Source organism: Gorilla gorilla, chromosome 3 (assembly GCF_029281585.2).
Source record: "Gorilla gorilla gorilla isolate KB3781 chromosome 3, NHGRI_mGorGor1-v2.1_pri, whole genome shotgun sequence".
Lineage (NCBI taxonomy): Eukaryota > Metazoa > Chordata > Mammalia > Primates > Hominidae > Gorilla > Gorilla gorilla.
The window spans coordinates 204,524,891-204,543,624 of NC_073227.2; the positions used below are offsets into that span (position 1 = coordinate 204,524,891).

Below are 18,734 nucleotides of genomic sequence, written 5' to 3' on the forward strand. Positions count from 1 at the left end.
CGATTTTTTTTGGGGGGGTGGCAAGAATAAGCGTAGATTAATCTCTTAAAATAAACATAGCAAGAAAAGCACGTCTAAAATAATTCATACATATACATAATCATATTACAGTGTTTTACAGTTTTAGATCAGTACCAGCTAAAATATTCTTTGGATTGTTTTTGCTTTTTTACCAGCCTGTTCAACAGAATTATAAAAGGTGACAATAATGCTATAAATGTCTCCTATCCCATGCTCATCCCTCCTCTCATCTTGCTCTGTTTCTGGAGTACTCTAGGTATTCTGCATCTTTGCCTTTTTCCCCTTCTAGTTTCTAAACACATTTCTTATCTACTTGCAGATCACTTATCAGACTGAATAAAATCCATAGGTACATTCGGTGTCTGACCTGTAACAAGGCACCCCACATTATTTTGGGCCTTTGATAAAGACCAGCTTATTCAAACTTGTGAGAAAACAAAAATAGCAGGGTTCAAGTAAAAACCAGTAAAATTCAGTTCTTCACAGTAGCGGTTTTTTGACAAGACCCGGCCGAAAGATTTCACGAACAGTAAAATCCCCGAATGTTCTCAGAAACACTATCCACTGTACTGTCTGGGTTGCTTAATACTGGCCCAAACCTCAGTGTCCTAGGATAATAACCCAAGACAATTTCCCAGTCCTTTGAAATAGTTGACGTCCCAAGATGTCAAATTGCCTGGAGTGCTTTATTTTGGTTTGAAATTTAAAATTTCCTCTAGATAAAGATCTAGATTTCTCTTTGCAAGTCAAAGGCTAGTTACTATTAACAGCTGTTTCAAAAGTGCTCTAAATAGGTCACCATTCAGGTGTACCAACGCTGCAAACTGGATCTAAGAAGATCCAAATTTGTCACCACTCACTCACATTTTCTTTTTAACTCAAAGGTAGTACTCACAATTGGGCTTGTTTACATAGGCATTCCATTAAAATTCTCCATGCATTCATTCTATTTGCACCCATTTCTTTCAAAAATGTCCATCTGTAATTAAAATCAGCTCCTCTGCCTGGCATCTCATTTACACTACACCGAAATTAAACCCCACTAGGAGATCACGTAGATTATGGGGCTGAGGGCCCGCCCGCTGACTAGGTTTTTACTGGCGTCTCCTCCATGCCCCAGGTCCCCTCCGATTGCAGTCCTGGGGCAGGACTGAGCAAAAAGTCCCGTAAAGCTGGCGTGTGCCCCACTCCGCCAGGAAGCCTCACCGACGTCCTGTGCTTAAATGTTCTGACACCCACCAAAAGCAGTTGTTTTTAAAGGCTGTCTGTGGGCCAATGCGTTGGCAGGCAGATGCCGTCCCGCATCCCCTCCCCCTAAATGACACAGAAGATTCCAGCGTAGGGGAAGGGCCACGAAACCCGCAGGGCACACGACGCCGGGGGCCGGAGGGAGCACCGCCTACCTCCCTGATCAAGCCCCGCGGTGCCGGGCGAGCCCGAGGGCCCGGCAGGAGGCGGGCGGCAGCCCCAGGCGAGCTCGGAGGCGGCGGGAACGCAGCCGCCGCGCATGCTGGGAGCCGCCCGCCGCCCGCCGCCCGCCGGGGCGCGCAGTCCCGCAGGCCTCGCTCCAGGTCGTCCGAAAAGGAACCGCCTGCTGCTCCTTTGCAGGCTCGCGAGGAGCCGCACTCGGACCGCCTGATGGGGAAAAAGCCGGTGTGGCCGGGCGGAGCGAGCCGAGCGGAGCTGCCCCTCCCCGCGGGGAGGACGGCACGAAGGACCGAGCCGCCTCCCCTCCAGGGTCCCATTCAGACGCGAGGCGCAGAGACTGGCTCCCCGGGCTTCCCCTTTAAGGGGGGGCGGGGCGCGGCCTGCCGTTTGGCCGCCCCCCACACCCTCCCCCTCTAGCCCGGAGCCGGCAGACCAATCGCCCGGGCGGCGGAGCGAAGGCGGGAGAATGCGAACCCTCCGGTAGGCGGTAGGGGCGGGCCCCGGCCTTATTCGCAGGGAACGCTGCGCAGGCGCAGAGGCGGCCGCGGGCGGAGGGGCGGGGGCAGGCTAGCGGGAGGCTCTCCGTGAGGCACGGAGGGTGACTGGGGACAGGCGGGCGGCGACTGGCTTGTCATGGGGATCCGGGCTGCGAGACGGCACTCGTAGCATCTGGGGACTCCGAGGGGGACAGGAAGTGTCAGCGCCCGGGACCCCGGCGCCGGCCCTGCCGAGGGGATCTCCACTGCTCCGGTCCTGGAGCGGGAGGGGAGAAAGGAGGGAGCCCCGGTTTCGCCCCGCCCCTGGGCTGGTGCTGCGGGGGCGGGGAGTGAGGGCTGCTCTGGGGGGAGTGGAGATCGGGGAGCGCGGCCGTGCCCTCTCGAGCGGCTGCGGGGTCCCCGCGGCGCCGGGCTGCTGAGCTGAGGGCCCGCGGCGGCCGCGGCCGGTGCATGTGCGGCTGCTGGATGCGGAGGCGGCGGCGACGGCGCGGATCGGCAGGATGTTAGGGCAGCAGCAGCAGCAACTGTACTCGTCGGCCGCGCTCCTGACCGGGGAGCGGAGCCGGCTGCTCACCTGCTACGTGCAGGACTACCTTGAGTGCGTGGAGTCGCTGCCCCACGACATGCAGAGGAACGTGTCTGTGCTGCGAGAGCTGGACAACAAATATCAAGGTAGGGGCCGCGGGGCTGCCGGCCTCGGGAGCCGGTGGCGGGGAGCCTGTCCGGGGGAGTGCCACCTTCCCTTTCTCCCGTGACAGTCTCCCCGAGCGCACCGAGGGTCTGCCGAGCGGGACTGGGAGGACTGAAGACCGGGTTGGCGGCCCTCCTTTGCCCCGCGGTGGGCGAGTACTTCTCTGGGGTCCCCAGAGTGGGGGTGGGGGCCGCTTGTCAGCCCCCGCTGCAGACCCAGCGGCTGCAGCTGCCGCTGAGGGGAATCAGCCATTTTAAGCAGCAAGCATTTGTTCAGGCGCTCGCCCGCCCCGTGCCGCAGACCCTGCCGCCCCGGCCCGGGACTGCAGCCGGGCAAGGGTCGGAGGGAGTGAGCGGCCGGGCTCCCGCTGGTCTGCGGAGCGCGCTTCCCCACCTCACTCGCCCCCACCCCGGAGTGCGGGTGCTTTGGAACGTGCGGGGGGAGGGGGCGAGAGGCCGCGGAGGCGGACTGAGGGGGCCTTCCTCCGCGCTCCTGCCCCGGCCCGGAGGAGAGCAGTCCGTTCCGCTCTCTCGCCCCGGGAAAGTTCGCGGGCGCCCCGCGTCGCAGCCCTAGCCCAGTTCTTTCGGCAAAATGGTTAAGAGGGGAGGGGTCCCCCGCGGGAGAGGAAGAGAGGGGCGTGTGTGGCGGGGAGGGCCCCCGCGCCGGGGGCGGGGCCTGCGGGCTTGACGAGGGGCGTGGGAGGGGCGCGGCGCGCGTTCCCGCGGGCCTGGAAAATGGCTGGTCGCGAGAGGGGCGGTGGCGAGCTGGCTGCTGGGGAGGGAGTCGGGGCTGTGCGGGGGCGTTGGTTCCGCCCCAGCGGAGTCCGAGTCGGGGATTGCAGCATGTTTTGCGTGATGTTTCCAACCTCCTTCCCAACCAAACGATCAGGACAGCGATCAGCAGCTCGGACCGTCGCGGATCCTGGCTCCGCGTAGGTTCCGGGACATGTGTCACTTCCGGGCTTCAGGAGGAAGTGGGTTGGTTGACTGGGCAACCGCCTGGCGTCCCCGAGCCCCTCCTTCTCCGACTTTAAGTGTGGAGGCGAAACCACCCTTTACGGGCCGACCCGGGAACCCGGGACAGAATCGACCTTCCTTACAGTGTTACCACCTACTATCGGTGGTGCTACTAGGAGGGCAGTTTAAAAGGGGAAATGTGCGCTTAATAACCTTGAATCGAGGAACAGACCTTGAACGTAGTATGGAAACAGCCATACGAACTTTAAAGATAATTTCCTGGATCCATTCTCTGTTTTTGTAGACACGCCAGTAATCCTATAGTTTAAAAGTCTCTAAGGAATCCACTTCTTGGGTGACATAAGTGTCTCTGATGTTTTTTAGTTTATAAATTTGTTTCTGTTTTCTGAATCCATAGGATTCATAGGACTGATCCGTGTTTGGGGAGGGGGTGGGGAGGGAATTAAAACTGATGCGCTGGGTACAGACCATTATATAAATATTTCTTTTACAGATTACAAAGAGTTTAAGTAACTCGTCCAGTTAATTAGATGTAGAATATTTGGCTCCAGAGCCTGCTACTATAGATGCATATCTCTGTTTTCAAACAATTTAAATTTTAATAAAAACTGTCCAAGGGGATTTCTACAGATATGGAGCACAAACATGAATGGTAACCTAAAAATGATACGTGCTTAATAATTGTGTATGGAACCTTTCTAGTTTTTCAGATAACACCAAAGTTTGTAAAGCTTGTAGTCTGTGTTGTTGTTTTAGACAGAGCCTTGCTCTGTCCCCTAGGCTGGAGTGCAGTGGCTCGATCTTGGCTCACTGCAACCTCTGCCTCCCGGGTTCAAGCGATTCTCCTGCCTCAGCCTCCCGAGTAGCTGGGATTACAGGCAACTGCCATCACGCCGGGCTAAGTTTTGTATTTTTAGTAGAGACGGAGTTTCACCATGTTGGCCAGGATGGTCTTGAACTCCTGACCTCAGGTGACCCGCCCGCCTCGGCCTCCGAAAGTGCTGGGATTACAGGCGTGAGCCACCGCGCCCAGCAAGCTTGCAGGTTTTTACATTTCTTTGAAGGCACATGTTTCCTTTCACAAGAGTTACGCTATTTGAAGTTGGTGAGGGATACTATAATTTGTTGACAGGGAAATCTGCTTTCGGATCATCTATAATTGTCAGGTATTAATAGTTCTGGTAACATTAGTAATATAGTAGGCCTTACAAGATTGAGAGATTATAAAAATTCTTAGCTCTATGAAGTTTGTGATTAGTGATTAAAAACTCATCTGGTTTTCACTCTGCACGTGGTTACTGAGCTCAACTTTCACAGTTTTATGTTTATGTATATTTTGGGTTCAGATTTCATGTTTTTTATATCTTTACTAGTACTTAAGTATTTTCTGGTTTTGGATCTAATATTTCTAGCAATATTTAGTGATATAAATTATATAGGCAGTCAAATTTCTTTCTAACCTACTTGAGACACTTTCAGAACTGCTGAAAAACATAAAATGAGAAAGAAGAAAACAATTTCACAATTGAAGTACTTATTATGGGATAGGGTTATTAGAGAACTTTTATTTTTATTCTAGTGTTCCCACTCATAATTTCTTAGATAAATAACAACCTTCAAACTAAACTTTGATACTTAATTTCAAGTGCCTTTCATATAGTTTATAGAAAGTGCTTACACTGCGAGGTCAGACATACAGATCTGGCACAGTTCAAAGTCTGGGGTTCTTATCTCTTGAGTTGCAGTTTTTTTCACAAGCAGAAGTGATGGCTTCCTCATGGGGTTGCTGTGGGGATTAACTGAGAAAATCTTTACCACATAGAAGGGGCTGAGTAAATGTTAATTTCTTGTCTGTTTTCGCTATATAATAAGGTATCTTACAAATTTTTTTATCTCATCTATCAATGTGCTGGTATGATATATACTGTACTTAGCCTCTAACACCTGATTATTAGGTACAAAATATTTGAAAAGAGGTTTGCCTCTTTTTTTTTAATCCTCAATTTTTTATGTGTCTGAGGGAACCAGTTTCCTTATTTTTCCTGTAGGGAAATGAGGTTCTTAAGAAATCTGCTTAGATGCTGAGCTAAGCAAATGGAATAGACATGAACTTTGTTCAAAAATATGCTATGCAGGTATAAGTACTCTGAACTGTGTGGTGGCACTTTGTTATATATTCCAAGTTAGACAGTTGTACATCAAGTATGAGTACCTGCGATTTCCAGGGAGAAGCTAATTAATGAGTTCTGTTGAATATTTGCTTTTGTGTGCCTTACTTGCAGACAGCCCCAATGTATATATCTACTTGCCTAACATTTCTGTTTTTAATAATTATAATATTGGAATATAAAACTAGTATGCCATGTGGTATGAAAAATACCATGCAGACAGAACTCTTTGAGATAGCATTACATCTTGTAAGAATAAGAAATAAAACAGATTTGAGCAAAACTAATCTTAAGTAAATTTTTGGTGACATCTGAAATTATATTTTCAGATTTTTGGATACCTTCTAGTGACTCAGCTATTTTTACTTGATTTAAGTAAGTGTATTCCACGTGCCATACAACTAAATCAGCAGTTCAGAAAGCTTAGAACCAACTACTGATTTATCTACAAAGGCAGAATGATCGAGTGCTGACTTTATTGTAATTTTGTTAGTGGTTTGGTCAGTTGATGCCAGAACCAGAACCTACTCTGGAAATAGTTTCATTTTCAGAATTTCCCATGTGAGGCTAAAGTAGAGCCATTAAAAGTAAGATGATGGGAAGCTAAGAGTTGCTTATGCCTTCTTTGTTAAGAATGTATGATGTGAAAGTGAAGCTATGTCTCCGGAGTCATGTCACAAGTCATTGTCACAAGTCATTGATTGGACTGTAAATCCTGTAAACACAGTTGGGCAGTAATCTGTAGCCTAGTCCTGTAACATTTTCAAGTTTTAGAGCTGGACCCCAGCCTGCACATTTTATATATAGGGTTGTTTTGAAGGTGTTAATAGCACTTAGTAGACTAAAGTGGCATTCAGTGTTCCTGCCCATGAGAAATACTTTTGATCATTAATTAGCCAAACATCTCGTATCCTTTTTTTTTTGAGACGGAGTCTTGCTCTGTCTCCCAGGCTGGAGTGCAGTGGCGCGATCTCGGCTCACTGCAAGCTCCGCCTCCAGGATTTACGCCATTCTCCTGCCTCAGCCTCCTGAGTAGCTGGGACTACAGGCGCTCGCCACTGCGCCCAGCTAAATTTTTTTGTATTTTTAGTAGAGACGGGGTTTCACCGTGGTCTCGATCTCCTGACCTCGTGATCCACCCGCCTCGGCCTCCCAAAGTGCTGGGATTACAGGCGTGAGCCACCGCGCCCGGCCTTTTTTTTTTTTTTTTGAGATGGAGTTTTGCTCTGTCACCCAGACCAGAGTGCAGTGGTGCGATCTCGGCTCACTGCAACCTCCGCCTTCTGGGTTCAAGCAGTTCTCTGCCTCAGCCTCCCAAGTAGCTGAAATGATGAGGGGCGTCTGCCACCATGCCCGGCTAATTTTTGCATTTTTAGTAGAGACAGGGTTTCACTATCTTGGCCAGGTTGGTCTTGAACTCCTGACCTCAGGTGATCCATCTGCCTCAGCCTCCCAAAGTGCTGGGATTACAGGCGTGAGCCACCGCGCCCAGCCTTTTTAATATAGATTAATGAGTATTAGTTTTGTGTTCTTTCTTTTCATTACTTTATTTCTAACTATACTTTCATATTAGATAATGTGGTCTTTGTATGAAATAGTTTTCAATGTATATGTACCAAAGAGGAGTATGGTTTCATGGTTTGAGTTCTAACTTCAATTCTGTAAAAAATAACTACCTTGGAAATGTTGTGTCTGCTAACACATGATAACGTTCTCATTTTTCTTTTCCTTTTTTTAGAAACGTTAAAGGAAATTGATGATGTCTATGAAAAATATAAGAAAGAAGATGATTTAAACCAGAAGAAACGTCTACAGCAGCTTCTCCAGAGAGCACTAATTAATAGTCAAGAATTGGGAGATGAAAAAATACAGATTGTTACACAAATGCTCGAATTAGTGGAAAATCGGGCAAGACAAATGGAGTTACACTCACAGTGTTTCCAAGATCCTGCTGAAAGTGAACGAGCCTCAGATAAAGCAAAGATGGATTCCAGCCAACCAGAAAGATCTTCAAGAAGACCCCGCAGGCAGCGGACCAGTGAAAGCCGTGATTTATGTCACATGGCAAATGGGATTGAAGACTGTGATGATCAGCCACCTAAAGAAAAGAAATCCAAGTCAGCAAAGAAAAAGAAACGCTCCAAGGCCAAGCAGGAAAGGGAAGCTTCACCTGTTGAGTTTGCAATAGATCCTAATGAACCTACATACTGCTTATGCAACCAAGTGTCTTATGGGGAGATGATAGGATGTGACAATGAACAGTGTCCAATTGAATGGTTTCACTTTTCATGTGTTTCACTTACCTATAAACCAAAGGGGAAATGGTATTGCCCAAAGTGCAGGGGAGATAATGAGAAAACAATGGACAAAAGTACTGAAAAGACAAAAAAGGATAGAAGATCGAGGTAGTAAAGGCCATCCACATTTTAAAGGGTTATTTGTCTTTTATATACTTCGTTTGCTTTCAGAAAATGTTTTAGGGTAAATGCATAAGACTATGCAATAATTTTTAATCATTAGTATTAATGGTGTATTAAAAGTTGTTGTACTTTGTCTGTGACCTTAATTTTCTGCACTGAGTTACCAAATATTTCCAACCAGGTAGTCTTCAGATCACCTGATGAAAGGAGCAGGGAACAGGAAGAGGGTGGCGTAAACATTATAAAAATTTCACAAACCATGCCTATTTCATTTTCGCTTAAAACTGCAATGTTATTTTTTGGGTAAACACAAAAGTTTCACTAGCATTTTAGTTATACAGGCTTAAAAAAATATTAGATGTAGTGGGATTTCTCTTAAGCATCAAATGATCTTGGGTACTTTAAAATATAGACGCTATGCCATTTGAGCTTCTTTTTCCCTAGTCCTATTTATACGTTGGCTTGTTCATCTCTAGTCTTCTAGGAGTTTAAGGAACTGGAGATAAGAGTAATTTGGGATTCCATGTGGAATAATGTGCTCTTATGAGAGTACGTGCTGCTGTCTTTTGCTTAGTAGCATTTTGATCCACTGTCAGTAGCCCATTTGTCAATGCCTTGCTGCTGCTTCGTAGATATACTTAATCTAGTGCTTAATAAGGGAGTTGTTTTGTGTTTTGTTTTAATTGGGACAGGTAAGAGAAGTTAGCATACCGAAAATATACATTGGCAAACTTTGGGTTATATAGTATCACAGCTCAAGGTTGAACAATTTAAAAATACATCTTAATTAATAGTATTTTCCATGTGACCCGCTGCCAGGATGCCTAGCCACAGGCCTATCAGTGGAAGGGGGCATATAGTAGTCTTTACATATTGACTTTATGTCAGAGAGTTGTTTTAAATGGTTTTGCTAGTGGTTATTGTTCATTTCTGTCCCAATCAGTGACTATTTTAAATAATAGTGTATTTACCTTCTTAACTTCTAGTATTGGTGCTGTTTGATGTTTTCACATTTAATTAACTTATTTCATCATCATAATGCAATTAATGTATTTGTAAATTGAATTTTCCAAGATTCTGATATTTGAAGGGTAAGCATCTTGATGGATATATGTCCATATGTTTAGAGAAGGTTTTGGTTTTGGGGGCAGCAGATTGACTAGCTCTTTAAATCTATGTGTAACATATGTTTTATTCCTCATTTCTTCCTAATCTGATGATCTTGATTCTTTTTGATTAACATGAAAAATCCTGTCTGCTTGTTTTGGGAAAAAAAATGCTTTTTTTCTCTTCTAGCTCTCCTGTGTGACTTTTAGGCATGTCATTTCACCTTGTCTGGGTGTCAGGTCATTCACCTGTAAAATGAGTTGGCTTAAATATCTCCAAGATTCCTTGGAAATTTCTAGTATTTGCACTATAGTGAGGATTTTAATAATGACATGACTTCTCTTTCATTAATCTTGTCCTTCATTCTGAGGTATAAAGATAGTTTAAAGGTGAGTTTGGAGATGGGTAAATGTGCAATATTTGTTAGCTTCTGTCCTAAGAATATTTGGATTCATGACTGGAGCTAGTTGATTCTATTACCTTCTGAGTGAGAAACGTTAGACAGCATGATTAAGAATTTAGCAAATCCTTCCTCATCACCATAACTTAGCTGAGTTGTAAGGAAGTCCTTCTGAGAATATGGCATTTTGTTTTAGTGATTACAACCTTGTTACCAGAATGGAGCTTTTTACTTGACACCATTAAAAATATCAGTATGGACAAAACCCCCAAAGCCTTCAGATGCGACTTACATAGAAGTCACCACTTTTTCATACGTAAATCTGCCTTGGCAGATGGGAGAAAAGAAACAACTTTCTGATAGAAATGCCAAAGTTTGGATTAGACTTGACGGGAAAACGAACCTGGAAAATCCTGGAAGGTGTGCTCTCTTTAAGACCTAATATCTGAAACAGTTTTATGACTTTTTTGTTTTGTTTTCTACGTATCTTGGAAATAGAAGTCTTAAGCATGCGTAGCATTAGGACTGGAATTTCTTTTGTTGAGTATTCTGGATCTCATATCATGGTTACCAACTCATACTGTATACACCAGTGGTTCCCAAACTTAACGTTGGAATTACCTGGGAGTTTCAACAAATACTGATATCTGTGCCCCACCCTCAGCAATTGTGATCTAAATTCATTTGGAATGTGGCTTAAGCATTAGAATTTTTAAAAGATCCCCATTCTAATATATAGAAATGTTTTGGAACCACTGCCACATTTCACAGTTTTCAACTTATTGAAAGCTGCTGTGGATTATCTACATCCAGATTTATGCAAATCTGAAGCAGATACAGATGCTTATACACACATGAGAGCATCTCCTGCCCCCAGTGGCTCCACCACCAGTGCCTGAATACTCAACATCTGAGCGCTAATTAATGTGCCAGGCACCGTTTTAAGCAGCTGTGGTGTAAAAAGGAAATATCCCTGCTTGTGGACGATTCATTCTAGTGGAGGAGTCAGATACCTAAAATGTCAGGTAAATTGCTAAAGTGAAAGGAAAACTGAGTAAAGGGCTGGAAATGAATGGAAGGGGGGTGGCGAGTCTTTTATTTATGGTAATTTAAAAAGGTGTCTCTAAGGAAGTAATCCTTAGAGCTAAGAGCAGAAATAAGGCAGGCAAAGATTTGAGGGAGGGAGGAGGGAACAAGCTTGGCAGTTTGACTAAAGCAGGGCATTAGAGCACAGTGTACAAGGGGCTGGGAACTGGGGACTCTTGGAAGCCATGGTAGGAAACTTGGGAAGCCATTGAGGGATTTGAGCCATGGTCTGACATATTTAAAGGTCACTCTGGATACTGTATATACAATATTATAGGGAACCTGGGTGAAAATAGGGAGATTTAGGAGAAGGGACTCAGAAGATTTAATAGCAACTGAGAAGTCTTCACATCGAGTGTTGGTGGCTTAGCCTAGGGTGGTAGCAGCAGCAGTAGTGGCTAGTGGTAGGACTCTGTGTACTAAAGGTACAGCCAACAGAACTTTGGCCCAGGGATTGGAAGGCAAAGAGATGACAAGGGTGACTCGGGTTTTTGGCCTGAAGGGGGAAAAAGAATAAAAATTTATGGTTTGCACTTAGGTTTGAGATGCCTAATAGATTTCCAGTAGAATCCAGCATGGAGTCCCGCGTATGACCGTTAGGGTAATAGGAGGTGAACATTTTGGAGAGTCATCTCTATGGCATTCGAAGCCATGTGACTGAAATTACTCAGGAAATTAGAGCTTCTCAAATGTTAATAAGCATGTTTGGTTAAGATCCAGCTTCTGCTTCAGGAGATCTGACGTGGGGCCCGAGGGTCTGCATTTCTAGCACGCTTCTCAGTGATGCTGATGCCGCTGGGCCAGGGCCCACATTTTGAGTAGCAACCAAGTAGATGGGGAGGAGAGAGGGTCAGCCCTGTGTCACTCCAACATCTAAAATGGGGACGAGCCAGCAAAGGAACCTGAGGAGAGCTCTCCGTGATGTGAAATAAAGTGTTTCAAGAAGGGAGTCGTCGGCTCATTCAGGTGCTGTTGAAGGAAGATGAACACAGAACTAACTGTTAGATTGGGGGGATTGTCGTTAACAAGCTGCACGTTTGGAGTCTGGATTGTGAGCAGAAGGGGACTGAAATAGAGATGGCAACTGCAGACAAGCCTTGCAAAGGGGAACAGAGGTGGGTTATAACTGAGGCGGAGGTGAGCTAAGGGAGGACTTCAGCTATTCGGGAAATAGTATGGCATGATTGACTATATGCTGGAGGAATCCCATTAGGAGGGGCAAGTGAATGCTGTTGATGGGGAAACTGAATAGGCAAGACGGAGTGGGATGCAGGACTCAGGAGAGGCTGGTCTCAGTAGGCAGAAGAGGCAGTGCCTTGTCCATGTCCACAGGGAGGGCAGCACTTTTATTCACTTACTCAAATATTTATTGTGCACCTATTTGCAAGGCATCGTTTGTACTGGGGATAAAGCAGTGACCAAAATGAGACAATCTGTAACCTTGTGGAGCTTAGATTCTGGAGTGAATGGGGCGTATATGCAGGTAGGTTGCTAACTTTGTTATTGGGAAAATGATAGCCTCCACTTTCCCAGCTGAGGAAGTGATGGGGAAGGGAGTTGCAAGTCTGTAGGAATGAGAGGTGTGGAGCATCACCTGGGAGAGTAGGAGAGTGAATGGCCCCGGAATGCCAGGACTGTGGCCAAGCTGCAGGTTTGGGTCAAAACTTCACATGAGCTGACTAATTTTGTTGCCTGGATGCAGGCATGAAAAAATAAACACAAAAAATAACAAATTTTCAAAATCTCTACAGTACACCAGAAAAATTGCATCTCCCCAGTCCTTTTCATATACCTATTAGGTGGCTTCCTCTGGGGTTCTGTCCTCTTTCCCCCTCCTGAAATGGAAGGAGCAAATTTTCAAGGAGCAGTTAATGTAAGTAAGCTAGACGGCTAGACGGCTCTTCGGCGCTGTCTGAATCAAGTACTTAGTAGTTTTATGTTGTTCAAAATACATTTTAAGTGAAGTTACTTATTTTGGGACTTCCTTTACTATATTGCCTAAACTACATCAATCAGAGAAACCACAGCTCCTTCATCGTCTCCTATTTCAATGCGAGGGAAGTGGTCTGGACCAAGATTCCAGAGACGTGGACTCAACCTGTGATCTTGGACAGGTCACGCGTCCTCTTTGGCCTGCAGTTTGTTCAGCTGGAAAATGACTGATTTAATATATGGTTACCTAAAAGTGTGGCTGTTATTCATGTCTTAACATTAGTCTGAGGAAAGAGGTCTCCTGGTCACAAACTTACTAATTGGGTAGTTTATAAAATAACAGCTTTAATTCACGTGCGTTGTAAGTAGACTTTAAAGCAGGGCTTTCTACACTTCAGACACCACAGCCAGATCTTGATGGATTTTGCCATTTCTGCACACCATTCTAATTTTATATTTAAAACTACTATGTGCTTAGTACTTTTAAATAAGTCAACTCACTGTTTGATGTAAATTTATTTTAAAAAGGAAGCATATCACTTTGGCAAATGGAAAATTAGTATCACTTTCTGCGACTAGAAGACTACCTTAAAATGTAATAAAAGCAGTGTTATTAATAACTCTAGCTATGCAGCATGGCCAGTGAAGAGAGCCCAAGTCTATCCTTTTTTTAATTAAAAGGTGTGATTAGTAAGTAACATTAGGTAAGGGTAAAAGACACGTAAACACCAAATTGAGTCTTTCTGCATGATGTGATCAAATGGATTTTGAGACTTCTTGAGTACTTACCATCCTACTCTGGAAAACACTTTAACAAAAGGTTAACCAGTGCAGTTCCTTGACTATCAGTATAAAACAATATTAACATTTCTTAGTTTAACAGCACTTGTCTAGCTGCATGCAGATGGATGTTGCCTCTTAATTAAGGTTTCTGTAAACCTCATAAGGTATTTGCCAACATTGTCTATATCAGTACTAGAGTGACATTATCCTGACCCCAAAGGAGTTTCTAGTCTTACCTCTTTTTTCATCTGAGGATTAAAAATGGCACCTCCTCAGTGCATCTCTCTTTTTTTTTTTTTACACGGAGTCTTGCTCTGTCACCCAGGCTGGAGTGCAGTTGTGCGATCTTGGCTCATGGCAACCTCCGCCTCCCAGGTTCAAGCAATTCTCCTGCCTCAGCCTCCCAAGTAGCTGGGATCACAGGCATGTACCACCACGCCTGGCTAATTTTTATATTTTTTGTACAGACAGGATTTCACCATGTTGACCAGGCTGGTCTTGAACTCCTGGCCTCAAGCGATCCGCCACCCCCCCCGCCCCCGGCCCTTGACCTCCCAAAGTGCTGGGATTACAGTGCTGAGCCGGGACGTAGTGCATCTCTTTGGGAGCTGAGAGAGGTTTCCTGGGCCAGCCTTGCAATACCATCACTCTTGGGCCCAGCATTCCAGACCTGAAAAATCCTTAGAATTACCCAGCTAATTTCCTCAGTTATCCACTAGCTAGTGGGTTCTTGATTTAGCAGTCTCTATTATCAAAATAAAAATTCCAATTTCCTTACAAATTGGATAAAAGCAGCATGTCCATGTCATAAACACGGGAGGAATGAGATTTTTACTGCAGCAGCATATTTTGGTATTTTGGATAGCTGTGTACCTATAAGAGCTAAAAGTAGTCTTTCAGATTTTAATTGTATTGGATAAAAATTTTCCTGCCTTCTTAAATATGTCCTTAAATTCTTCCTGGCATATAGTAGGACAAACAAACATTTAATGTATTCATCCTTTGACTCAACACCATGTGATTATACAGTGATATTCTTAAATCTTGCTCCAGTATGGAGGACCATTTGCCTCTGTACTTGCTTCCGAGTGGTTTTTAAAATAAATTTGGCTGCTTTTGATGTTTTTCATGCTTCCTTGCTTCTAAAACTGTCTGCCTTGTAGTTTGTATCCCTCTTAGTTTGTTGTGTGTTGGAAAAGCATTTGGTTGAATTTGTGTCTAGCTTCAGAATAAATAGATTCTAAGAGAGTATCTAGTGCTTGACTTCAATGTATGGTGTTTTTTTTTTTGTTTTTTTTTTTGGGGGGGGTTTTTTTGAGACAGAGTTTCGCTCTTGTTGCCCAGGCTGGAGTGCAATGGTGTGATCTCGGCTCACCGCAACCTCCGCCTCCTGGGTTCAAGTGATTCTCCTGCCTCAGCCTCCCGAGTAGCTGGGATTACAGGCATGCACCACCACACCCGGCTAATTTTGTATTTTTATTAGAGATGGAGTTTCTCCATGTTAGGCTGGTCTCGAACTCCTGACCTCAAGTGATCCATCTGCCTCAGCCTCCCGAAGTGCTGGGATTACAGGTGTGAGCCACCGTGCCCAACCAGTTTTGGTTTTTTTAATATGTGGATTGTTTTTTCTCCCCTGTTCTTATGGTCAGATAGCAGTGTTTCACCATCTACTTGCTTTGAACAGCAAGATCTAATTGCTTTGTTTGACAAGAGGACTTAACTTATTTATACAGTATTCTAATCTTAGAAACTTCCCACACAGAAACAGGTGTTAGGCCAACTGGCTAGTTTTCTCTCCAGGTGTTCAGGTTTTAGATTAGTAATACGGAATCATATACCCTTGGTGGGAAGTAATCTTTTTGATTCTAATAGAAGAACGTGGTTTACCAACTATATGAAATGGTAGAACATAGCAATTTCAAGCCTTTTAGACAGACTTCCATTGCTTTTCTGTGCCTTCCTGAGATGTGATAACATCTTCCAAATTTCAGAAATTTTCTTCTGTAATCTTAGAACACATTTTCCTTTTTGGTTACATTCATTTCCCATCAACTTGAAAAAAGTAAATTCTCATAGATTAAGCAATTATAAAGCACCGTAGCAAAATCGTGACTGGGAAATTCAATTTTCACAGCAAAAACTTTGCAGTAGCTTTGGCTTTGAGTTTATAGTGTTTGAGTATTGCGTAGACTATTTTCTTCATCAGTGTCATTGTTACTTCAGGATAATTCTGACTAAGGTGCAACTTGGTGGAATTGACAACCCAGCACTTTTCTAATTACCCAGTGAGAAATAAGGACATTTTCCTGTGCCCAGTTAAGAGCGGGAGAAAAGCTAGAGTTACCTAAAGTATTCTCTCTCTCTCTTTTTTTTTTTTTTTTTTTGAGACAGCCTCACTCTGTTGCCCAGGCAGGCTGGAGTGCAGTGGCGCAATCTTGGCTGATTGCAACCTCTGCCTCCCAGGTTCAAGCAATTCTCCTGCCTCAGCCTCCCAAGTAGCTGCGATTACAGGTGTGTGCCACCACGCCTGGCTAATTTTTTTTTGTTGCTTTTTTTTTTTCTTTTGAGATGGAATTTCACTCTTGTTGCCTACGCTGGAGTGCAATGGCGCAATGGCACGATCTCAGCTCACTGCAAACTCTGCCTCCCAGGTTCAAGTGATTCTCCTGCTTCAGCCTCCCGAATAGCTGGGATTACAGGCATGCACCTCCAGGCCCGGCTAATTTTGTATTTTTAGTAGAGACGGGGTTTTTCCATGTTGGTCAGGCTGGTCTTGAACTCCCGACCTCAGATGATCCACCCGCCTCGGGCTCCCAAAGTGCAGGGATTACAGGCATGAGCCACTGTGCCTGGCCTTGTATTTTATTTTATTTTATTTTTTAGAGAAAGTCTTGCTCTGTCACCCAGGCTGGAGTGCAGTGGCACAATCTCAGCTCACTGCAACCTCCACCTCCGGGTTCCAGCAATTCTCCTGCCTCAGCCTCCCGGGTAGCTGGGATTACAGGCATGCACCACCACACTGGCTAATTTTTGTATTTTTAGTAGAGACGGGGTTTCACCATGTTGGCCAGGCTGGTCTCCAACTCCTGATGTCAGGTGATCCGCCCCCTTCGGCCTCCCAAAGTGCTGGGATTATAGGCGTAAGCCATCTCACCCGGCCTAAAGTATTCTCTTTCTATTTTAGTCTTCACTGTATTAAATTTATTTTAAATTAGATTTCCCCTCCTAATAGTAGACTAAATGCTTAATTATCTGGAATTGATTTTAAAAATTTATATCATTTTCATGTCACTTGAAGATCTCAAAACAAGACTTTTATCCATTTAAGCTAACAAGAGTGAGTCTGGGTTCTTTGTAAAGCACTTTTGTGAAAAAGTACCTTATGTGTGAGAGTTTGCAGTACCTCCCTAAGTATTTCAATAAGTGGCTAGTCCAGTGAGTTGCAAATAGTAGCTAAAAGTAGATTTTTATACTACTTTACATCCAGGATTAAGGTAGAGGGTTTACTATTTTGTTTTGTTTTGTTTTTACTAGATACTTACATCTTTGTTTTACTTGTTATGCTCCACTGAGGTCTGTCCTACCAAAGGGACAAGAGAAGCAACTGTTATGCCATGAAAGGAATTTTCCCATACATAAGCATTCGTAAATAATCCCCAAGTGTAAACACAGTGCCACTTGTTTCCTTAACATTTTCTCAGACCTGCCACATCCTGACTTTCGACATTGATATGACAATTCAAAGATAACTTCAGCAGAATGTGAAAGATAATTTGCAAAAGCATGCCATGTAGAACGTGGAGAGGAATCCTGTAGTAACTAGGCGACGTCCTTCGGCTTGGGGTGAGACTGTGTTCCAAACTACGGCTTCCCAAAGCGTTCCATGGATCCTAGAATGCTAACTGGCCCAAGAAAGCTGGGATACTTTGCATATAAAATTCTTCCTCTTGGAGATTCAGAAGGCACATACATATTAGAGGGTCTGAGAAATACTGCCACTTTTCCCCCATAATACCTTACTATTCTGAGGAAGTAGGGTCCTTTCAAATGGTTTGAAAATGTTGCCCTACACTACACCATGAAAGGATGGATCATATTCAAATCTACTGAGTAATCCTACTGTAGGGGTACTTATACCCCAGCTCCCTACTTTCCCGTATCCAGCACTATGGTCTTGGTGCCATTTGTACCATTGTTTAAAGACAGCAGTCAGGCATAAGGACCGCTATCTTCTTTCTACTAGACAGTACTGCTCAATTGGGTGGAGGAAGTATAGGTGTTTAAAGCCTCCCTAACCAAATCTGGTGCAACAAGTAACAATACTGTTCAAGAATTGTGTGTCAAATACAACTGGGTTACGTAACCCACTAGCTCAACCTTGAAAATAAATTAACTTGTTTGGCTTCTTAATTGGTAGAATTCATATACGTTCATAGTCACACATGGATAGTAACCTTCATATTTGATCAGAGGAACTCCCAGAAAGGACCACTATTCGTCTTATGTCCCTTCCTGAGAAAGAAAGGACTATAAAAGGCAAGTGATAAGGAGGGTCTGAATTCAAGCCACATTCTATTGTTACCATGAGGGTCAAGTAGATGTGAGAAGTGGCCCTAGGCAACGATCTTGTGCTCCCAGTGGGCTCTGAAGTTTATTCGAATTTAATGTCATGGTGCGCCTTTGGCTTTATAACCTGTAAAGATCAACTAAACTGTTTTCCTAGGAGAGTCCCATTGTCATTTTAAAGTAATTGTTGCTGTAAAATGCATTTACAGAAAGTCAGATTTGCTTAACCAGTGTCACCATCAAAAATTTCTATTAAGGGTGGAAAAATACCATCTGTAGATAGAATTAAAACCTGAATTGTGCATGAGGCACAAGATCTCTAGAGAAAAGGGGTAGTTAATTGCCCAAGAGTAATAATTCCAGCAGAGTCATTGACGGGGCTCCAAATTTGCCATTTCTAGCATGTTTTAGTGAGAGAGTAGGAAATCTGTCTTTCTGTTTGTTTCATCTCTTAATTAGTTGAAGTCTTCAGGAAAATCAGTAGCTATGAAGGATAAAATGATGAATTTATTCCTGGAGCCAGAAAATTGAGTTACAGCAGTGTTTGATGCTCTATATACTGAGAGGTAACAGGCTGTCTGTCACTCTGTGTAAATTTTTGTGGTAACGCTAATTTGAGACTAGTTTACTGTTTATTCTGAAGAGAATAAAATATGAA

The 18,734-nt window shown here is 44.3% G+C and overlaps 1 protein-coding gene across 1 annotated transcript; it reads left to right on the forward strand.

Annotated features, from left to right (window-relative positions):
* The first annotated feature begins 1,988 nt into the window (after positions 1-1,988).
* On the forward strand, positions 1,989-8,335 carry ING2 (inhibitor of growth family member 2). Its single transcript, XM_004065364.5, has 2 exons — positions 1,989-2,618; positions 7,521-8,335. The coding sequence occupies exons 1-2, from the start codon at positions 2,447-2,449 to the stop codon at positions 8,189-8,191; spliced, it is 843 nt and encodes a 280-aa protein (XP_004065412.2). The 5' UTR covers positions 1,989-2,446; the 3' UTR covers positions 8,192-8,335.
* The last annotated feature ends 10,399 nt before the right edge of the window (positions 8,336-18,734 follow it).